Source organism: Danio rerio, chromosome 18 (genome assembly GCF_052040795.2).
Source record: "Danio rerio strain M-AB ecotype USA chromosome 18, GRCz13ab, whole genome shotgun sequence".
Lineage (NCBI taxonomy): Eukaryota > Metazoa > Chordata > Actinopteri > Cypriniformes > Danionidae > Danio > Danio rerio.
In genome coordinates, this window is record NC_141038.1 from 7,748,189 (window position 1) to 7,773,250 (window position 25,062).

Below are 25,062 nucleotides of genomic sequence, written 5' to 3' on the forward strand. Positions count from 1 at the left end.
TGCATTGCTCCATAGCGCATTTGCTATTTTCATGGCGAGAAAATACTTAAACAGAGCATCCACAGCGCAAAAATGAGAGATGAGCATCCACATTCTTTACTTTCACTTTCACTGATGTGGATAAGGAAAAATGTTGTATGCACAGACATCCTTTAGCTTATACATGATTAATTTAGTTTGTTAAGTGCAAAGATTTGTTTTTAAACTATTTCTAAATTCAGTTCTGATTTCCAGCCAACGAATAAATAAACAATAAAAACCAAGTGTGTTCAAACAACTGAGCTATATTCAAATACACATGCTGTGCCCTATATGGTCTAAAACCTGACAAGTGGACAAGTCTAAGCCTGTTTTTAACAAAACAAATATAAATATGCATATAATAAATAATACTGCTAATAATAACATTATACAAAAGCAAATTAAGAATCAACTGAAAAGCCCCCCTAGATGAAGAAGGCATGAAAGTATAGTTTTTATATATATATGTATGTATGTATGTATGTATGTATATATATATATATACATATATATATATATATATATACATACATACATACATACATACATACATACATACATCTATATATATATATATATATATATATATATATATATATATATATATATATATATATATATATATAAATTATATATATATATATATATAAAAATAAATTATATATATATATATATATATATATATATAATTTATTTATATATATATATATATATAATTTATATATATATATATATATATATATATATTATATATATATATATATATATATATATATATATATATATATATATATATAATTTATTTATATATATATATATATATAATTTATATATATATATATATATATATATTATATATATATATATATATATATATATATATATATATATATATATATATATATATATATAATTTATATATATATATATATATATATATATATATATATATATATATATATATATAATTTATATATATATATATATATATATATATATATATATATATATATATATATATATATATATATAAATTATATATATATATAATGTGTCTAACCCTAACCCGCACACACACAAAATTGATAAAACTCACAGATGAAAATAATAAATGTTTTAATCTTATATTTATTGCAAATGATATATTTTGTTTGGTGGCACAGAGGTTTTGTAGTTGCATTTATTTAGCAAACACAAGCGCTGACTTGAACACAGTTAAGATCCTCGATTTATATTTAGTCAAATGCGTCAGTGAGAATGTTTGATTATGGATTTACTGCACAGACTGGATGTATTTCACTTTTATTTGTGTAAACTCTCCCAATGGTTATTGCTTAAGTTCAATTTGCTGTTGTTTTCTGCTCATCTGTGGGGGGTTTCTTCAGTGCAAAGCGGGGCACAAGCTCACAGTTGCCAGGTTACAAAGATAAAGTAAAACATACATGAAAATGCATGAAATCTTGACATCTGGCAACCACAAGAAAAATATTAGATTTTTTGTTAATGAGTATTTAATATTGTTTTTTTCATCAATGGTATTATTGATGTAGCCACAGTTAGTGTTTAATAATGTGATGTAATAATGTCGGTCTCGTGAAAATGTACAACAAAAAATATTAAAATGCATTTAAACATGTAGCATACAGTCAACAACATCGTCCAAAAAAATCCAGATTAACACAGATCTTTGAAAACGAGTACCAGTCATATAATTGCTCAGAGAGTACATGAAATCAGAGATGCATGATTTCACTATTTTCACAAAATCTTATCTTTGTAGCTTATTTGAAGACCGTAATGGTGTTGTTTTCAACCACATTTCAAGTGTTTGTTTGTCCACTGACTTGTTGTGTATATGACAGGCCAAAATGCTTAATGTTCCTTTTTGGGTGGCTTAGTGGTTAGCACTGTCGCCTCACAGCAAGAAGGTTGCTGGTTCGAGTCCCGGCTGGACCAGTTGGCATTTCTGTGTGTTTGCATGTTCTCCCTGTGTTGGTGTGGGTTTCCTCTAGGTACTCCGGTTTCCCCCACAGTCCAAAGACATGCGGATGCAGTATAGGTGAATTGGGTATAGGCGAAATTGTCCGTAGTGTATGGGTGTGAATGAGCTTACAGTCTATAGCATTGTCAAAAAAATCCAGATTTACACATATCTTTAAAAACAAGTAGACTATCTGCTTAATATCTGTTGATACTGCTGCTAAACAGACATTTATGAGAAACTTTGCTAGTACATGTCAACTTAAACTAACCCTAACTCAAACCGTCTACTTATAATTTAATGAGAATCTGCTGACATGTAGATGCAGTGTAACTGAAATTCAATAAACGGACCATCAAAATAAAGTGTGACCAGTATTGTTTAAGGAGTAATATAGTGCTCAGCATAATGGAGTACAGCTCATTTTGAAGATGAATGTTTTTATCCATTTCTCAGTGAATGTAAGTGTGTATTTTGATGCATTTAAACAAAACAGATTTATTAAACAAATATATTTATTAACATCATATTTTAGTCACCAAACATATTTAGAAATGGAAAAATAATACTATTTAATTCAAGCAAAATATTGCAAAAACGGTTTACAACCTTCCAAATTTTTAACAAAATTTATCCTTTTTATTTTTTATTTTTTGCTTCTCCTAATTTGTATTTAATATTTTTCTATAACATATACATTTAGGTGTACTAGTTTTTGGACTGTTATCGTAAGTTATTTTGTTAGATAAGCTCTAGATTTGGCTTCAGCACTGACTTATCTAATATATAGCAGTCCACATTTGAAGTGGATTAAAACCTTTCACCCAAGTTGTTCTAAAATTATTCAACAACACCCATTCTTGTCTTAGGACAATTTTAGAAAAACGTTTTTAATCCACTTCAAATGTTGCACAAATATAACATTGTCTTTCCTGTTAAAAATGTGAATTTAAAAGATAGATTTGTGTGGTGATTTTTTTATATATGCCGAGCATGGTATATAGAGAACCAAGTCTGTTAAATAACAAAAAATTTACTGACAGCTTATTATAAGGTTTTTGCAGCATAATGCACAACACAATGTTCATGAAAGTCACTTTTACAAACTTTTCAAGGTTAAAACTTGGAAGAAAGATCACGCTCCCATTGTGGTGAGTTCAGACTGCATGATTTTAGCCCCGATTTTGACTCACCGACAGATTTTGAGAAATCTACGACAAAAGCCTGAATCGCAGGCAAATCGGTGCTCGTGCACGTGAGTGACAATCTCATCGTATGAACGATCAAAGACGCAATCTGAGAGAATCACAGATGAGTCACAGATTCCTGTGAGATATTTGCCGTGCTAAATATCTGGAGCTGTCGGCGATTCAAAAAATGCCGTGTGAAATGAGTTTTTACTGAAAATAACATCGATCACCTACAGCCAATGAGAGAGCAGCATTCACGTGTTCGTGTGTGTTTGTACCTGTACTTGCAGGCCAGCGGGAGGTTGAGGGAGTTGTTAAAAGCGCTTATTTTCGGTTTATTTGGACCCAAGAAATGGAGGAAAAACTAGTGGAGGTTTGACAGGAGCATCCGTGTCTGTTTGACGTTTCATACAGAAAGTTGAGGAGAAATTGCTAAATCTCTTCAAACCCAGGTTAGCAAATATTTACATGTTCTACCCCCTTAAAGGCTTCTTTCTTATTATGTAGTTAATAACAAAAGGTATACTGTATTTTTGGCTCTGAGATGTAGTTTGGACGAAGTTGTCAGTGGTTCTTCCTATTGTAAAGTCATGCAATGCAAAAGCCCCTGTCGCCGATTCATCTTGCAGTGTAAGCAAAGCAGCGACAAAACGCTAGCCCAGATAGTCATGCAGTGGGAAAACATCTGTGACACGACTACTTTGAAAAGCATTAGGGGTGTCAAAATTAATTGTTTTTTCGGTGCACCGTGATGCAGACGCGGACAATAAGGTATCGGTTCAGTAATAATCATAACCGGTTATTATGTACGGACGTCATTTATCTCCTGTGCGCTCTGTCGCGAGGGAGGTGGGAGCGAGTATTTACAACACTCAGCCAACTCAGGATCGGCCCGTGGCATAGGCACCAAAGGCAAATGCTAAGGGTGCTGTATATCCAGGGGGGCAACAGAAAGGACCGCGGTTCAGTTGGTTTTGTTTTCAAAATTCTTGACACACATTCAGTTATAGACGGCAATAACTCAAAAACATCTTACCCTAAAAAGATCTAAAGTGTGTTTCCTACAAAAAGACAAAGCTGGTTATGTTTCACAGCTGTCTTTTTATCTTTTTCGCTCGATATTACGACCACTGCTCCGTTTAAGCCCTCGCAATATTTACTTAGCCGGGAGAGCTCGCGCTGAGAGGAGCTCTCTGTAAGGGACCGTCGGAAAAGTGCTTCTTTTTTTTTCGTTTTTTCGTTTTTCTGCTCCGCTCAGCGCGAGCTCTCCCTGTTGCGAGGGCTTAAGTGCTTGCGTGCGTGCGTGCGTGTATGTGTGTGTGTGCGTGTGTGTGTGTGTTTGTTTCTTTGGTGCTGTCTATGTTTGTGTATGTGTTTGAATGAGAGACAGTGTGGTACTGTGTGTTTATACAGACAGCTTGTTATAGCCTCCCCCTAAAATATAACACTGTATTGGAAAGCATCGTCAATGCACCGTGATGCACCGAGATATCGAATTGAACCGAATCGAAGGCATGATAATCGTAACCGAACCGTGAGACCAGTATAGGTTCACACCTCTAAAAAGCATGCAGTCTGAACTCGGCATTATGCAATTCAAAAGCAGAAATAAATGAAAAACAAATAGCAATGAATCACAAAATGCGTAAAACTGTCAATTTACAGATATTTTTTTACAGTGTAGTTGGTAGTCCCACCGTTGATTGACTATTTGTGTTGTTTTTAGTTTGTTCATCTGTTGTGTTCATCTTACATTTTGAGTCTGGTCATCCTTGTGCATAGTTCAGACAGACTGCTGTGTTTTTTTGTATGTCAGTGTGAAGTGATGATGTACCCGTGTGACTTTTTTTTTTTTTTTACCAGTGTTCCAAGTGCTGGATTTTATTTTTAGATTGATTGATAGATTGACTCCCTTTGCTGATTATTTTAATTTTGTATGAGGATTATCAGAGAGCAGGTGCATGTAAGGAGACTACAGTATTGCCGGTCCCAAACTCTCTGTTGTCTCTTTATCCCGTTATCTCCTGGGCACGGGCGGCTTTTCTACCCTCTTTTAAACAAACTCGACATTCCTCTGGGGGCTGCCAGTGACCTCTGGGGTGGATGGTGAAAGAAAGGATTTGGGAAATGAAGAAAGGCTTGCTTTGAACGTGCACATGAGACACAGAAGTCCTCTGGGTCCCTTCTTTCAGCTCATTTGTTCTTGCTCGCACACTAAGAAAAGTTCACACCGCCCAGTGTGCAAATACACCTGAAGACACAGACCATAATAGCTGGCCTCCCTGCAGTGTGTGTTCAGTGGCGCAGGGGTCAGGTGACTCGTCATTTCCTGCGTTCTTTGTTGCTATAGCACCAATGTGCGAGGTTAAGCACACTTCTCTGTAAACACACATGCTGCATCTCAATTGGCATACTATCCATTCTAGATAGTATTCAAAAATAGACTTAGTCTGTCCCAAACTAGTATGTTAAAAAGTGTATGCCAAAGGTTCCCAGATGGTTTACTTTTTCCGGTAACAGTTCGAAGTGTAGAAGCATCCATACTCTAACTAATAATACCGGACACAATACATTGCACGTTCGATGTAAATTCGATTAGAACTGCAAAATCTGGTAAAAACCAAAAAAAAGGTGTAAACAAACTACAAACATGGCAGACTCGCAAGAAAACCGTCAAATACAGAGGAATCAGTAAAGTTGTTTGACTAGTAATTGATATCTAGCCAACTGGAAAATATTTAAATTACGTTTCTTGTGTTATATTTCATCTCCAGACCAACAAAAATGTGAACTTATAACTTACATATATGTTTGGACATTCACGTGGTTGTATTCACGTGCATAATCGTTGCGTATTATTGATCATTACTTGACATTGCAGCCTGCCATTATCATTAGCTATGTTACCATCCAAAGATGCTAATTAAATTTATGTGCAAAACTGGAATGTTGCAAAAAAGACGTGCGAATAAAGCAGCGTTTCCATAAAAATCAAAGCGAACAAAATCATCAGTCCTTGATTAACTGGCACCAAATATCAACAGTAAAAAGAATTAATTTCTTTTAAATTTGCTGCAGTAGGAGAAGCTGCATGAATCTTTTCTACATTTTAATAAATGACTTTCACGTCAGAAAATGATGCTGACCCATAATGAGCGCGCGGAGGCATTTGAAGGCATGAGATGCGGAGCACAGATGCTCTTGACAGTTCTGGAGGTCATTAATAATAAAATAAAACTAATACTGAAACAGTTACGCCGTTTTAGAATGACCAAAACAACATTTCAGTTGTTTTACAATGTGCTTAGTCTGCTGGTTTATCAATTCCCCCACATTTTTGTCATCACATAATCTCTTATAACAAGATCACATGACCTTTTTTAATGCACACACTGGAATTTGTTTAGTGAAAGTGTTTGCATCGTAGTTTATATACCTTTTCTTATCAAATGAAAAGTTTATCTTAGTTATGCACATCCGTTTTTTTATTTCAGTGGCCAGTCCCTTGGAGCAGAGGGCCTATTGACCACCTCTGTACACACTGCTTTCTTGTTTAGGAAAAGCTTACCGCTCTACACCAGGCATTTTAGGGCCTACTCACAGTATGCCATCCGTACCGTTCCCAGGCCCGTTTCCCGGATTGTTTGAGAAGTGTGAGTGCGCTGAATCGGGCTCAAGCACGGTTCACTTGGCCGGCCCTGGCCCGGTTGGAAGAGGTGTGCCTGAGCGCGGTACACTTGGGCTTTGGCGCGGTACGCTCGTGTGTGAGTGCAAAACCACCAAAGCCCGAAACTGAAAGCGAGACGTGACTTTTAAGGGGCTGTTTCATATGTGTTTACTAATCATTCTTACTGTTCAGTGAACGCAAACTGCCGTAGTTTATTAAAGACGAGAACTCCTCACAGCATGACAGCTGCGCGCCTTTAGCAGACCTCCTCATTCCTGCAGAACGAGAGCTTAATGATTGTTTATGAGCGCCAAAAGTGGCGGATCTGTCCGGTGAAATATCTGACTGCGTGTCACCGCATCCCTAAGGACTGTTTGGTGAAATATTTGACTGCATATCACTGCGTAACAAACAACTGAAAGGATATAACTAGAGAAATCTCCACTGTGCTACTGGGTGAGAGTGTATGGCAAGCCGTTTTAGCATTTAAACCTTGTTCTGACTCCATAAATATATTTGGAGATATCTCTAATTATATTTTGACTAGGCATAATTATAATTCGACTAGTCAGATTGGAGAAATCTGCAAATATATTATGACTGACTAGTCATATTCTTCCATTGACTTGAAAAATATTTGCAGATATCTCTAAATGAGTTTTGACTAGTCACAATTGTAATTAGAGATATCTCCAAATGAATTTTGACTAGTCAAAAATCCAATTCAAGATATCTACAACTGTAATTCGACTATTAGTAAATTAATTAGAGATATCTTCAAATATATTTGTAAATATCTCTAAATATGACGAATTAAAGATATCTCCAAATGTATTATGACTAGTAAAAACTCAGAGATATCTCTAATTACAATTGTTACTAGTCAAAATTCATTTGGAGATATCTCTAACTACAATTGTGACTAATCAAAACTCATTTAGAGATATCTGCAAATATTTTTCAATGGAAGTCAATGGAGGAATACGACTAGTCATAATATATTTGCAGATATCTCCAATCTGATTTCGTACTAGTACAATTGTAATTGCAGATATCTCTAATTGTCATTCTGAGTAGTGGAATTATAATTATGACTAGTCAAAATATAATTAGAGATATCTCTAAATATATTTATGGAGTCAGAACAAAGATTTAAATGCTAAAAAGGCTTGCCATAGAGAGCGCTTCACTGAACAGAGCAGCAGCGATGACGTAAGCGTGCCGAGGCCCGATATGGTGTGAGCGCGGGCCGTCGGGGGAGACGGGAGGGGGGACAAGCGTGCTTTGGCCTGGTTCGAGGCAATTGTACCTAGTGTGAATACGACCTTAGTCCTCAGTGTAAGCCTTTTTTTCAGCAGGGGACATTGTAAACGACATTGTTACAGCATTTTAGAATGACCAAAACATAATTTCAGATGTTTTACAGTGTGCTCAGCCTTCTGATTTGTCCATTCACACACATTTTTTATCATCACATGATCTTATAACAAAATCACATGACCTTTTTTATGCACATACTGGAATTTGTTCAGTAAAAGTGTTTCCATGGTAGTAGTATACACATCTTTTTTTTTATCGAATGAAAAGTTTATCCTACTCAGTTATGCACAAATGTTTTTTATGCTCATTTTCAAAATTAATGTGTATCTTGCCGTTTCCATCAACCATTTTTTTTTATGCGCATATCTAAAATACTCACAAAAATAGGCGGATGAAAACATAGCTAATGAAAAATGTATTCGAACAAATGTCTAAATGTATGAAAAGTGACTCAGTTAAGAGGCAGGCACATGTGAAGATGTAGCTGGTTACATATAAACCGGCAGAAAGTTCAATAAGGTCAATTGTGGCACATAAATTAAGTGTTTATAAAAAACAAGCTTCATGTTTTTATTTTCAACTTGTCTGAACTGACAAACACAATAACAACCTTGCTAAATGCACACAAACTTACAAAATTGAACATTTTATCTAATGTCACTTTTAACTGCTTGAACATCATCTTGGCAGAATATGGGAAAGCAGCACCATGAAGTGGCTTGTTTTATGTATCTGGAAACCCATTTTCTTAAGGGCTCAAACTAACTCTCACACACTTTTTAAACTCCATGTGCTCTTCTGTGTTTTTTTTTTCTTCAGTACAGAGCAGACACAATCTCACGGTTGCCAGGTTAGGAAGATAAAGTAAAACAGGCTTGAAAGTCTTAACATCTGGCAACCACAAGAAAAATATTAGATATTTTGCCACAGATTTAAATTTATTTTCAAATTTGCATTTAATTTCATCAATGATGTTGATGATGTAGCCAACGTTTTTGTATAATAATCAATATTTGTTTGTGGTTTAATATGATTGCAGTCCAATTGGAAGTGTGTTTTGTGTGTGTTTGTGTGTGTGTGTGTGTGCGTGCGTGCGTGCGTGCGTGTGTGCGTGCGTGCGTGCGTGCGTGCGTGCGTGCGTGCGCGTGTGTGCGTGTGTGTGTGTGCGTGTGTGTGAGGGAGAGATTGATGGAGTGTAAGTTAATGCTTCCCTGCTGTTAAAGATTGATGTGAACAAGGAATCAGTTTCCGTCTATGTGCAGAAATCCTACACCATCAATGGCAATCTAATGTCGCTGTCATGGATCAAACACACACACATGGTCGGCCAGGTTTAAGTAATTAATTGGCTACTCAACTAAATATTTGCTCTGTTTCTCTTCTAGAAGTAACCATCCGTGGTGAATCTGTTGTCTGGGCAAAAGCTGCTGCTGCTCAACGTTCGGTAAAAACTTATTATCTTGTTGCATGCAGAAATCAGGTTTATATCATGGTAGGGTTAAAAATAATGAGTTTTTTTTTTTATTCTGGTTAGTTTGTGAAATGGCCTGTCAAAATGAGCACATTACATTGCATATTCCTTCTGGTATCTCATACATGCAGAAAATCTACATACTACAGATATAAATGCATCTCCAGTTAGTTGCCATGTGAATTAGCTTCCAAATGAAATCCAAAATGCTGCTGGAATGTCCTGTAGGTTCATGAACAAAGTCTGTGTGTGATTTGCGTGTGCATTTTTACAGGTTAAAGAAGATCACTTCTCTGATGAGAATCAGGAGAAAGACAAGTGGACACCAAAAAACACTCAACAGACGTGGAGGACAGAGGTAATAATGATGCCACAATAGCATCCACATACTTCTATGTGCGTTTTGGGATGTAAAATGCTGGATGGAGATGGCAAGATGCCAGTGGGATCAAATTAGTTCAGCCAAATATTTTAAAATAAATTCAGTAGAACATAAAGCTTAGTTTAGGTAAAGGATGGTTTTGGTGATTCATCTAATGTTTCTCAATACCACTTTCATTATCAAAAAATAAAAAGGCTCTTGATTTTACATTGTGGTTTCATGAAGTGAAATGATAAGTCTGTGCAGGAAATTTAACTGTTAAATATATATATATATATATATATATATATATATTTAAATATATATATATATATATATATATATATATATATATATATATATATATATATATATATATATATATATATATATATATATATTAGGGCTGTCAAATGATTAAAAAAATTATCTTAATTAATCACACTTTTCTTGTAGTTAATCATGATTAATCACGAAACGCTTTATTTATTACAGAAATAAAAACACAGGTATGTAAGTGTCATTTTAATTTCAAAACAATCAATGCCAATAACAAGCAAAAATGATTTTCATGTTGGATTATTAGTGGATTACAAACACACACAGACACACACACACACACACACAGAGAGATACACAGAGACAGTGCACGCGATGAGCGAGGGATCCCTTTAGATTCATCAACATGCACAATCGCGTTCATCAAATTTTCTTAAACTTACAAGCAATGTTTTTGCCACAGCAACGTGAAGCAGACGCTTTACAAAGGTTGCGTGTAGGGGGAAACATGTCAAACATATGAAATGTGAGGGCTCATGGAAGTAGCTTAAAGGCAGGGAATTTTGCTGTCTTTGACAGGTTGCGACTTCATCTGCCACTTTCACTGAGTACATTTACATGGACACCAATACTCCGCTATTATGATTAAGATAATATTGATTAAGAGTTTACCATGTAAGCATCAATTTTTGATTATCTTAAAGGATCACGCGAGTCCCAAAATGCGGAGGTTTTTCTTTCCGTTCGCAATGCGGTATCAAATTCTATTAAAACATCCTGAATGATAATATGCTGAATGAGAGTGAACTGCTGAACTGCCGTTAAAGTCTAAAGATTAAAAATGAAACTCCCGAAATTGTATGAAACTCTGGAGGAAATGCAGGATAGCCTGGTGATGCGACATTAATTGTTTTATACTGAAACTTTCCTTCTAAAAGCGCGTCCTTGGTCTTATCCAAATTTCTTTGCACGTTAAACACAAGCAGGGCCAAAGGAAGCTGAACTGGTGCTCTAGGCAAACGGCAATCACGCCGCCCTCAACACGAAAGTGACCGGTTAGCGGTTGAAAGTAAGGACCGTGAGGGAGGGGGTGTGTGTAGCGTATGAAAGTGAGGACCGGGGGGTTTGCTCACTATTCTGCTGCTCAAGGCGGCTGCCTAGGTCGCCTCTATGCATGCACCGTCCCTGAACACACGTCGGCCACAACAGGAAATAAAAAAAACTGCAACTGTGTTATTTGCATAATTTTTTTTTTTATTGCGTTAAATAATTCAAATTAATCACATATGTTAACGCGCTAATTTTAACAGCCCTAATATATATATATATATATATATATATATATATATATATATATATATATATATATATATATATATATATATATATCGTCACCTTAGAATTATAAGGTTCTTATCTGACATTTTTGTCAAAATTGAGTTATTGACATATTCTTATTAAACTTAATTACATTATGGGAATTTTTTTTATAAGTTGTTTACATTTTTAAGACTTTTTATTTAAAAAAAAAACAAATGTTACACACACACTGTTTGCTATGGAGTGCAAAAACTTTAAAGCTCAATATCTCAAAATCATTCAGAACGCAGATACTGTAAAACCTTATAATTCCAAGGTGACGATATATATTTAGTATATATGCATTTAATATATCATCTCTTTTTGAGGAAGTGGATTAAAAACAATATTATTATAAAAAGGTTCAAACGACTCAAATGTCTTGTCAAAGGGGTAATTTTTATAATTTTTTAGTAATGAAAAATTCTACTCAAATAGATTTACCATTTACTTACCCCAAAATGCAGTGCAGGAAGATTAAAAGTATCTGTTGTAAATATCACTCAAAGTATGTGTAAGAAGTAGCCCTTTTGAGAGTACTCAATATTAGCGAGTATTACACTGTGAAAGGTTGATGTTTCAATTTGTGCATGTGTGTGTGTGAAAACGTAACATTCTGTAGTGCATTTCGTAAATGTTTAAGATCATTTGGTGATTTCGGTCATCATACTGTAAACATCCGCCATCTTCTCATCAGAGATATGAAGTCTAAACAGTCTCTGGATTATTGCGTGTAATGAATTTGTGTCTTGAGGTTGTTCAGTAAAATCCAATTTTCTATGTGATTTGATTGGATAACAATCCCTGAACTGATTATTCTACTTATAGTCCTCTGTATCTCTACTAGCCAATGATTATACACAAGAAAAATAATAAAGTAGTGCCTACATGTTGAAGGAAAGCATTGGAGTAAAAGTACAGATACAGCACTAAATTCAGCACTAAGTATTTAAGGCAAAGCAAAAGTACAATTTACTTAGTAAAGTACAATTCCTTAAACTACTCAATTACAGTCATTTGAGTATTTGTAATTTTTTTTTTACTTCACACCACTGGAAACCAGATATAATATTTGATTTTTAATATTTTTCTTTATTGGGTGTTGGGCACTTTATATGCAAGTGAGGATGGCAACATATTGCACTGTGACATATTTTACCCATAATCTTCATACCACTCCTAGCTCATTGAAAATGCGTTTCTCAGCCTACATTTTTACATAAATAAAATCTGCAAGTGTCCTGCAAAGTTTAGTTCCAACCCCAATCAGACACACCTGGGTTAGCTTATCAAGCTGTTATAGGCTTTCTAGAAACATCCTTGGAGGTGTATTTAGGCAAGTTGGAGATAAATGCTGCATGATGCCGGGCCCTCCCGGACCGAGTTTGGACATCACTTTCCTATAGCCATTTGTGATTGGCTCCTTTTCTCTTTATGTGCAATATTGACCGTTACACTTCTCCCCATTCAAAATGACATCACGTGACACGTCTTGTGTATTCAATAGTCTTTAATTAATCGAGTCAATCAGAATCAAGAATTTTAACTGACTATAGACTAAGCATCGATAATATCCCTGTAGATATCATTAGTGTGAAAAGGAAAAAAAGTTGTTGGCGTCCTTCTGCACCATAGCATTTGTTTTACCTAGAAACTGCAGTCAAACAGTACATTTTGTTTTGCAAAAATGTGGGCCGAAGCATGTATTTCCAATAAACTTGTGCTGCGTCAACTTAAAACCAACAGGATGTGAAGAAGCTGCCGCAGCGAGTATGTGGAAACAATGAGGTTTGCATGAGTCTGGTTTACAGCAAAGGCTTTCGTTGAGGACCAATAAATTACTGATGAGTGTTTAGTCATGCTAACAAATGTCTGAATTCTTTTTGGATGATTTTAAATGATCACATATTCACTTTTCTTTCAAAGATTACAAGAAATATGAAAATGAATTTAATCTGACACAGTTTAAATATGAGTTCTTGTCATATTTGGATAGGATAGGATAGGATAGGATAGGATAGGATAGGATAGGATAGGATAGGATAGGATAGGATAGGATAGGAAAGAATAAACTTTATTTGTCCCCAAAAAGAAATTTGTCTTAGGCAAAAAGGTACTACAACATTGCTCTAAGCAGACAATAAAATAAATAAAACAAGCCAAGCAATTAAGAACAAACAATTATGAACATGCATTATTTTCAAAACAAGGCCGAATATACAGTTGAAGTCAAAATTATTAGCCCCCTCTGAATTATAAACCCCCCTGTTTATTTTTCTCCCAATTTCTGTTTAACGAAGAGAAGATTTGTTCAACACAGTTGATTTCTAAACATAATAGTTTTAATAACTCATTTCTAATAGCTGATTTATTTTACTTTTGCCATAATGACAGTAAACAATATTTGACTAGATATTTTTCAAGACACTTCTATACAGCTTAAAGTGACATTTAAAGGTTTAACCAGGTTAATTAGGTTAATAGTTCTGACTTCAACTGTAAATATGAAATGTATAAAGCACAGAAAACAGTCAGGTGCTAATGTGCTACAGGTGCGTTTTTATTGGTAGAGTTCAACAGTTTTATTAAGCTAGGAACAAACGAAAGCTTCAATCTATTGATCTTAAACATTGGCATTCTCAGTCTTTTTCCTGATGGTAACAGCTGATATTCACTGAAAAGAGGATGTTTGGAATCAGCACTAATATTTATTGCTCTTCTCATGACCGCCTGTTCATATAGAGTCTGTATCAACGTTATTACAGTTAACGAAAACGAAAGATAAACAAAAACTAAAATTTAAAATAATTGTCAATAACTGAAATAAAAAACGAGAGTTTTAAAAAAACTAGAACTAAATGAAACTGTATTGTGTACATACAAAGCTAACTAAAATTGCTAAAATATAGCAAAAACCTCATTTGTTTTTATCAATGTAAATGTATTCAATACATAATCTTACTGTAAGCTTTTTAGTTGTAAAAAAAAATAATTCGAGCACGCAAATTACTATTACTGACTACATAATGTTGAGTCCTACCATCCACGTTAAAGATCTGAACTTCCCATCACTACTGTGTATCTAACCTCAGAAGCAGCCTTGCACACATATTGTACTTAAGGCTGCCTGTTGTGGGCTGTTGTATTTGAGTTTGAGGATGGGTAGATGGTAGTGGTAGATGATAGTGTTCATGTGTCCTCTGAATACATGTTTTAAAAAATCTATGGTTGAGTTTTATTATGCAAAATTTAGTTGGTTGATTTTGAATCTTGCACTTAACAAATATCCTTATTTAGAAAAAAAAAATTTAAACTAATACTGAAACTAATAAAAACTAAACTAAAACTAAATAATTTCAAAATATAGGAACTAATAAAAACTAGTAAATCTGCCTCTAAAAACTAATTAAAACTAACTGAATTTGAAAACAAAAAGTCAAAATAAAATAGAAACTAAACTAATGAAAAATCCAAAACTATTATAACCTTGATCTGTATGGACTCATGTTGTTTTATTCCTATGATTTTCATGGCTGTTATTTGAATATGAACAATTTTATTTTTCAATTGAACACACTGGTTTCAAAACCAGACTTAGATTCCATAGTGAATAACACGTTTAAACATAGCTCGGTAAAAAACAAGCAAGAGATTGCTACCCACCCTATACAATCTCTGCCTTTTTAAAAATAAAGCCTCTGTTGTAGTTGTGTGCACAAGCTGTCAGTGTGTGTTCTCCAACAGAAAACACTGGCCATATAGAACCCCAGATATCTGTAAGATGTAACTTGCTCGATCACAGGTGTCTTTAATGATCACAGTCCAATGTTCAGATACACTTCTTGGGTCAAGGACCATTTTTTGTGTCTTTCTTATGTTAAGACAGTTATTTAATTGCTAAATTTTTCTAGTATTACTGCTGAGTGATAGCAAATAAACTGCGATAATATACAATTAAAGGTACTAGTATTCAGCTTAAATGACATTTTAAAGGCGTAACTAGGCTAATCAGGGTTTTAAGTTAGGGTAATTAGGCAAGTCATTGTATAACAATGGTTTATTCTGTAGACAATCGTAATATTGCTTAAGAGAGCTAATAATATTGACCTTAACATTTTTTTAAATAAATCAAAAAACACTTTTATTCTAGCCAGAATAAGATAAGAGGAGAAAACATATTATAGGAAATACTGTGAAAAATTCATGTCTCCGTTTGTCATCGTTTGGGAAATATTTAAAAAAAGAAAAGAAAATTCACAGGAGGGCGACTCATTGTGACTTCATCTGTAGATAAAATTAATGTCTGAATAAATTTTACTTTCACTCTACATCTCGGTTGACCTGAGGGTTAGTAAATTGACTGTAAAGTTTCTTTTTAGGTCAACTATCCTTTTTAAAAAAGGTGTATTATATTTATGCAGCTATATTTTTTATTTGATTAGAAGATACAATGGGAGCACATCTCAAAAGGCCACTTATGTCACTTAACCTCAATAAACCATATGATTAACTGGACTAACCACAAATTTCAATACACACCGTCATCCTAAATAACACCATGAGTGTCATAAAAGGTATTTGGTTATATTATCACCAACACCTACCATTCCTAAATATCCATCTCTCATCAAACACAAGATGACATAACAGCAATTTTAATGAATATGATGACTGTGCATTTTATTTATTTATTTTAATTAGCTAATGACAGTAATACACGTGGAATGTACTATCGTGGTGACCATAACATTGCTTTAATATGATGCATATCCGCAAATAATGCTATTACAGCTTCAAATAATTAAGTTATCCTACGTGCCTCTGAAAACTCCCCTAATACTGTGGGTTGCAATTTTTCTGCCACTCATATCTCAGAGTGCATGATCTGTTGATGTGCATGTAATGTAATGTCGCCAGCGGCTTTTTCTGTGTGTCTTTGGCAACACTTTTGACGGCTTGTTAAATTTAGCATGACTCTGTGTATCTCTGGTGTCGCTGTACTATTTTAAACATCACACATGCGGCTATACATTTTTTATCATTCTGTATGTAGAGTTAAAGTCCAAATTATTAGGCGCTTTGTGAAATTTTAATACTTTTAAAAATATTTTCCAAGTGCTGTTTAGCATTTTTAAAAATAATAGTATTATTAACTAATTTCTTTTGTTTTTGCCAGGATGTCAGTGCATAATATATTTATAGTTGTTTTTTAAGATGCTAGTATATTCAGCTGAAAGTGGAATTTAAAGGATTAGGTAGGTTAATTAAGCTAAAGCCTGATTTATTACGCGTTAGCTAGAGTGCTCGCCACGAATGTGACGTCATCGCGGAGTTTGCGGAGGTTCGTATTGGTGCGTAACATGATTTTGGCTGGCGAAGCACACAAAATTTAATTTGATCTGAATATTTATCCATTTGAAGAGATTTTGCCTGAAAGGGTATGACTATATAGACATCTTTATTATCTGTGCATGCATGACCATTGTGTTAACCTAATGACCAGTAATTCTTGGCTAGAAATTGCAACAGCCTTGGGAAAGGAGGAAAGTTTTTGTTCAAAAGTTTAGAAAAACTTGAGGGATGACTTTGTTAAAACCAAAAGAGAGGCCATGGTAAAAGTGGAGACGCAAGTGGTTTTAATACACAATTACAGAAATATGTTTTTTCTTGCCGTTCATAGGTTTTAAGCTGATGTATATATTACAATTTTAGATATAAACAATTTTTACAAAACTAAAATTAATTAGCAAATTATTTCTTTGATAACTGGAAAAAAAATATTTGAACCTATCATTTTACAATATACTGATGCCCTGTTTTTCTAGGCTATCGGTGATAATAGTCAGAAATGTTGGACTACTATTGCCTTGGCATATAAGCATATATAAATAGTGGAGTGGGCTAAATCTATTTAAAAAAAAAAAAGTCACAATTTTTTGTATGTGTACTTTTTTTGCTTTTATTCTTGCCATAATAAAAATATATAATTGTAGAGCAACCCGTGTTCTGTTATCACTGATATTTAACTTCAATAGGTAGAACAGTCTGAGATGTGAACAAAAGCAAATAATGCATCAGAGTTTCATTTAAAAAATCTTTAATGGTTATAAGAGTGTTTATAATAATTATAATAACTTATAAAAATAATTCGTTTAAAAATCTTGAATGATATTAATAACATGACGTAGTTCCAGAAACTTCCTGCTTCTCTGTTTATTGGTCTGCGACGTGATGCCAAGTGAAAGTATAGATCAGCCTTCAGTAGACAAGTTAGGTTAATTAAGCAAGTCATTGGACAACAATGGTTTGTTCTGTAGACAATTGTGGGAAAAGGGGGCTAATAATTTGGACCTTAAAAATTAGTTTAAAAATGCTTTTATTTCAGCCAATCTAAAAGAAATAAGACTTTCTCCAAAAGAAAAAAATATTATAGGAAATGCTGTGAAAATGTCCTTCATCACTTGGAAAATCTTACAGTGGTTATAATTTTGCCTTCAACTATACGTTTATGGTCATTTCCTGTTTAAATTGATTTAAGCATTATAATATTATTAACTTTATGCATTAATAGTCCAGGGGGTTTAACAAAAGAAATGAGCTTGTGTATTTGTTGTGTTCACATTTAAAACAGGCTTGCGTTCATTCTTTTGCTCAGAAATGTGTGTAATCCTGAACTTCAAACATTGGATATGACTTTGAATTGAGATTTTTTTTGTTTGATTTTTAATATTTATTATTAAAGTGGGCGACACGGTGGCTCAGTGGTTAGCTGTTTAGAGTGTTCTCCCCGTGTTGGTGTGGGTTTCCTCCAGGTGCTCCGGTTTCCCCCACAGTCATGCGCTATACATGATTTGGATGACTAAATTGGCCATAGTGGATGAGTGTGTGTGAATGTGAGTGTATGGGTGTTTCCCAGGACTGGATTGCAGCTAGAAAACGGAATAGTTGGGGGTTCATTCCGCTGTGGCGACCTTTGAAATACAGACTAAGCCAAAGGATAGTTAATAGTTTATGAAAGTGTAGACCAGGGCTGTCCAAACTCGGTCCTGGAGGGCCGGTGTCCTACTGAGCTTAGCTCCAACTTGCTTCAAGACACCTGCCCCGAAGTTACTTGTATGTAGTAAGAGCTTGATTAGCTGCTTCAGGTGTGTTTGATTAGGGTTGGAGCTAAACTCTCCAGGATGTTTGCTCTTGAGCACAAGACGTATATATTTCTTGAGAACTTCAACGTTAATACTGTCATGCTTTCTGCAAGACAAAGACTTACTTTTGAATTCAGATGGACAGTAAAATAGCCCTGTTTTTCCCCATGGAAAATTACCTAAATCTTATGTTGATGTTTAATTGTTTAACACTTTATCTCACTAGTTTATGCTTTTTGCAGTCTCTGTTTTTTTTAGTTGTATTGACTAATGGAAATTTCTGTTGTGTTTGCCACAGTATAAAGGACAAGCTAATCTTCACGTTTTCGACGACTGGTGTGGCTCGTCTATAGCTCAACTACGGAAGAATCTACATTATCCACTATATCCTCACGTATGTGACTGTATATTTCTGTATTGGTTATCTAGATTGGTCAGATATTCACAGCTTTTTATTTTGCTTTAATTAATATTTAATTTGAAGTCTTCATTTTAAGTATTTAGCGTTTTTATTTCGGTTGCTTACATGAAGAACATCTCTATCCACTTTTATAGTTTTTAAACGACCTGTTTTTTTATTTGCAATTCAATAGCATCACTTTTTGCTAATTTACTTTTTATGTTTTTTTTTCTCCAGTGCTCATTAATAATGAAGAAAATTGTGATTTGTGATATCATGCTAAATAATGCAATATTACATTTGCGATTTAATAAAAAAAAAAATTATATCCCACATAAGTATATTATTAATTCAGGAAAATGAAAGCATGACTACAACAAACAGCCATGTTTAGGGCTGCAACTAAGGGCCTACTCACACAATGCCATATGTACCGTGCCCAGGCCCGTTTCCCGGATCGTTTGAGAAGTGTGAGTGCGCTGAATCGGGCTCAAGCACGGTTCACTTGGCTGGCCCTGGCCCGGTTGGAAGAGGTGTGTCTGAGCCCGGTTCACTTGGGCTTTGGCGCGGTACGCATGTGTGTGAGTGCAAAAAGCGCCAAAGCGGGACGTGACTTTTAAGGCACTGTTTCATATGGATTTATTAATAATTCTTACTGTTCAGTGAACGCAAACTGCCGTAGTTTATTAAAGACGCTAACGCCTGTTTCACACCGCAAGCGTCAGCGGCGCGTGAGCAGAGCGTGAGCAGCGCGTGTGTTTTCGGCGTCCATGTTAACAGATTAGAGCTTTCATACCGCACGCAGCAGCAGCGCGTCAGTGCGAGGCGTGAGCGTCGCCGAAGCAGCAGTGCAGCGATAGTTTCGGCGCTGGGTCTATTTTTGACGCGCTGCTCACGCTCAATTAAAGTGACAGTGCATTGATAATGACCAAAATCATTAAATGACAGTAAAAAGTAGCAATTTTACCCAATAAATGCGTTAATAATGTCAAATGGTTTATATATAGTCATTCAAATGAACTTAAAACGATTAAAAACGGCAACAAACATTTATTTAGGCCCGAACTACAAAACCGAATGTAAAACAATTTTACTATCAGTTTTGCTTAAGTTGCACACTAGTGTTGTAGGAGAGGGGAAATGGAATATTTACGGGATTTGTAGTCCATAGCGAAGTGTATTGTGGGTAGTGTAGTGCGACACGCATGCTGGATGATGTGAGCTCGCTGTGTTCTGTGCAGCTGAGCAGAGCAAGAAAGTTTTAATCGGCTTTGTTTTTTGTTCACTCGAGTTATTCCTACCGGGAGCTGTTTGCACTGTGAATCTGACAACACGAAAATAAGTAAAAGAATGGCATGCATTAGTTACTTTTGTCCGTCTCATCATCTGCACGAGCATGAATTAACGAGCTGTTATTCTGCCGCTGGACATCACTGAAGCGGAGAAATTAACACTAGTTTGATTATGTATAAATATCATTATAACTATATTGTATAGATATGATTATATTATATTATTATATTATATTATTATATTATAACTAGGTCTACAGCAACCTGATAATCAAAAAACAAATGACATGATATCACAGGCGATTGTCTTCTGACTGTAGACACCTCTCATATAAGTTAGCTTGAGAAGCAGACAGTACTATTTGATCTATAAAATTTGTAAAATAAACATTTGCAGGTTAATGAAACAGCGTATGAGGGGCCTTGGTGCAGATGAAAAGTTTAAAAAGTGTATTTGTATATAGAGGGGTAACTAGATAGAATAAACAGAGATAGGTTGATCTCAGCAGCAGCTGCCGAAGAGCTGCGCGCTGCAGACGCAGCTGGTGTGAAAGGCAAACGCCTGCGTGCTGCTACTGCTCGACAAACGCGCTGCTCACGCTCTGCTCACACGCCGCTGACGCTTGCGGTGTGAAACAGGCGTAACCCCTCGCTGCACGACAGCTGCGCGCCTTCAGCAGACCTCCTCATTCCTGCAGCACGAGTGCTTTATGATTGTTCATGAGCGTCAAAAGTGGAGGATCTGTTCGGCGAAATATCTGACTGCGTGTCCCCGCATCTCTAAGGACTGTTTGGCGAAATATTTGACGGCATATCAAACGTCTGAAACGATATAACTAGAGAAATCTCCACTGTGCTGCTGAGTGAGAGAGCGCTTCTCACTGAACAGCGCAGCAGCGATGACGTAAGCGTGCCGAAACCCGTTTGTGGTGTGAGCGCGGGCCGTCAGGGGAGACGGGAGGGGGGGACAAGTGTGCTTTGGCCCGGTTCGAGGCAACTGTACCTAGTGTGAGTACGGCCTAATGATTATTTTAATAATCGATTAATCTGTCGATTATTTTTTCGATTATTTGATGAATCAGATAAATAAATAAAAAAAAAAAAAAGCTCATCCCTGAGCTGTTATAATAATAATAATAATAAAAATAATAAAATAAAATAAAAAAACTAAGATAATAAAATAAAATTAAAAAACTAAGTAGTTTTGTCCTATTTTCAATCCAAATATCTAAATATTTTTACATCGAGATACATTATGTACTAGACACATTAAATAGCATACGAAATTATGTCTTGTTTTCTGAAAGAAAAAAAAACACGTCAAAATTAATTGATTGCTTAAAACAAGTTAAATTATTTGTAAATTGGCCAAGAAAAAAAATCTTAATGAGCTATAATCTCAAACAGAAGTTTTACCAGTTCACATAAACGTGTAAGTGATCGTGATCTATAACATGAGATGGTCGTCGCCATGTTTAATTTCGGCCGGGCGTTTACCTCATTCATAAAAAGCAGAACATGCAGGATTCAGCACGTAAATTCACCAGTTACTCCCCAAATACATGCAAGTAAGTGGCTGGTGAACTTAGAGAAGAGTAGATTCAACTTTATAGTTACTTTCACTATCTGTAAAGTGTATCTGATACGAATAAAAAACATCGGCAAATTATATTTGAATGGATTGATAGGCTTCCTTGTGTGTTTTACAAACTAAATGTATTGTTTTACTAGTACTTGTGTGTATTTACATGTCTAAAACATAAATAAAGCATTAGGTGGTTAAAACGCTGCATAATTATGATAACATGACATGTCTTTCTCAGCGGGGTTAAGTTGGTTTTGAAAAACGTAAAAAAGAAGCACTTTTCAAACGGTCACTTATTGAGAGCTCTGCTCAGCGCGAGCTCTCTCTGCCTCAGCACCAGACACTGAGCTAAAGCTCAGTTATGCCCCATTCACACGGGGCTTCAGCGTCAACGCTTCCCATTCACTTTGAATGGGTGACGTCAGGCATTGCTGAGCTGCATTGTGGATCCGTCGGCGCTGCTACAGAGGCATTGCTCGCTGCAGAAGTTGGGATTAGCTCAGATCAGATCGCTGTTTGCAAATACACCAGCTAGACAGTGGCCTATTGCTGACTGAATTTCATTGGCTGATGCTGCTATGACGATTGCGTTAACCTCAACTTCAGACACGCCTTCAGTCAAGCGTTGACGCTAAAGCCCCGTGTGAATGGGGCGTTAGATTTTCTCAGTTGCCGCTCTAAAAGTAAACGAGCTAACGCTAACTTGTCATGCTGGATAACGAGTAAAACATCAGCACCAGGGACTGTACGGTCCTTACTTCAAAATGGAACAAAAGTAAGACCCTGCTGTTGAACTCCCTTCCTCCTCATCCTTGTCTATGAGGCGGGCAGGCGATGAAAACTCTGTGTCAGTGCGCGAGAGAGACCGTGTTCACTCCACTCGGCGCTCAACTAAAGTGTTTTTTAATCATCAAACGTCCCTGTGTCGCGCAACACACGTTGTTGCAGCCCTAGCCATGTTTTTAATCAACAATGTAAATAAATAAAATAAATTTGACCACCACTTTGCTCCACTGAGCCTGAAAGCATCGAGAACTGCCAGGGAAACGGAAACGCTTAAAACAAGTGTTGAGTTACTGCTCTGCTGTGCTTCGGCTTTCTGAACATGACTTGATCGCTTGCTCATATTTCAGAGTTTTGGACAAGAAACCAGCATGTGCAACCTTTTTAGTTTCTCTTAGAGATGTGTGTTGACTTTGCCTGATATACAGTCTTCTTTAGAAGATGTGCTAATCACAGGCACACAGATAATTTTGCATGAAATTTCATATTTACTGTGAATCATGCACATCCATAGCACTGTCGCCATACAGCATGAAGGTTACTGGTTCGAGTACCTTCTGGCCCAGTTGGCATTTGTGTGGAGTTTGCATGTTCTCCCCGTGTTGGCGTGGGTTTCCTCCGGGTGCTCCGATTTCCCCCACAGTCCAAAGACATACGCTATAGGTGAATTGGGTAAACTAAATTGGTAAATGTGTGGATGAGTGTGTATGGGTGTTTCCCAGTACTGGGTTGCAGCTGGAAGGGCATCCGCTGTGTAAAACATATGCTGGATAAGTTGGTGGTTCATTCTGCTGTGGCAACCTCTGATGATTAAAATGACCAAGCCGAGGAGAATGAATGAATGAATATATCCTCTCTTTGTAGAGTCGTACAACTGTGAAGAAGCTTGCTGTGTCTCCCAGCTGGACAAATTATGGGCTCAGGATATTTGGCTACATACATCCTTATACTGATGGTCTGTTTAACTCAAACTCGCACACACACATACCGTGACATTGTGTTTAGTTGTTAATGGCTCTGTTTGCTCGACAGGTGACTTCCTATTTGCATTGGCGTCTGATGACAACAGTGAGTTCTGGCTCAGTGATGATGACAATCCCGATAATCTGAAGCTCATTGCATACGTTGGGAAGGTTTGTGAGACCATTGTTGACTTTACAATTACTCCATGGCAGGTGCACGCACTTAATAAATACGGTTCCTCTATTTCATTTAGACGGGTAGAGAATGGACCGCCCCAGGGGAGTATGGGAAATACGCCAGTCAGATATCAGATCTCGTTCCGTAAGTAAATGCTTCGTTTGAGCTTCACAATGCTTGAGGAAAACACTCGCACTGTTATGACCACATACTTCAGTGATGAGGAACTATTTTTAGATTGAGAGTGTGTAGATTTACATGCTGCTGCTTGATTCTGGTCAGTGCGTAGCGGTTTGTTGGTTGATTTATGATTTGTAATATTGTGTGTGTTGACATTGAGTTCACTAATTTCAAGTCAAACAACCACAGAAAACTCCCAACATGTTTTTTCAGATCAAATCACACAAAGCAAAGCTGATTGAGCTAATGCATGTGGATATTAAACGAATACGTCAGTATATGAAATAGTGGCTTCAGAGTCAATATTTCTGCTGTAGACAGTATGGATTACATTTCTGATTATTTGATTGGCTAGCATTGTTTAGCTAAAACCGCTAATATGCAGTTCGGCTTTGATTTTGCACACATTATTGGGGCTGCTCGATATTTGGAAAAATTGACAGTGCGATATTTAGTTTTTCTGCAATATGAATACTCACCAGATACAGAACAGCTCTATTTGGGAAGTATTCACTAATGTTTTAGTGTATTATACAGAAAATGTTATAAATTAAAGATAAAAGTGAAATGTCCTGTGTTTTATGGTTTTCTGAGAAGTCAGGTAATGAAATTGAAAAATCAAATGTAAAATAATGCAGAAGTCTTTATATTTATGTACAAAATAATACAATTCATTGAACAAATTCTTAGGTCTAGAAGAAAAATAATTGTATATTTTATTATAATAGTATTTGCATATTATATTCATTATACTTTCATTGGTATAAACGGTTTTTATCACTTTGAGATTTTGACCTGCAAAACTCATATTACAGCATGAGAAGCAGGAATACAGCTCCAGAGCTCAAATCTAACCAATCTTCCACAAAATAGCTTTCTATTCACTTGAAA

The 25,062-nt window shown here is 35.7% G+C and overlaps 1 protein-coding gene across 2 annotated transcripts in view; it reads left to right on the top strand.

Annotated features, from left to right (window-relative positions):
* The window catches only part of b4galnt3b (beta-1,4-N-acetyl-galactosaminyltransferase 3b), a 55,919-nt gene that overhangs the window by 10,200 nt on the left and 20,657 nt on the right, over positions 1 to 25,062 (top strand). For both annotated transcript variants that reach the window (XM_087292788.1, XM_087292789.1), the window contains exons 2-7: positions 9,565 to 9,623; positions 9,925 to 10,008; positions 19,090 to 19,185; positions 23,716 to 23,806; positions 23,884 to 23,984; positions 24,068 to 24,135. In XM_087292788.1, the coding sequence (XP_087148914.1) occupies positions 9,565 to 9,623; positions 9,925 to 10,008; positions 19,090 to 19,185; positions 23,716 to 23,806; positions 23,884 to 23,984; positions 24,068 to 24,135 (499 nt within the window). The remainder of the gene's footprint in view (positions 1 to 9,564; positions 9,624 to 9,924; positions 10,009 to 19,089; positions 19,186 to 23,715; positions 23,807 to 23,883; positions 23,985 to 24,067; positions 24,136 to 25,062) is intronic.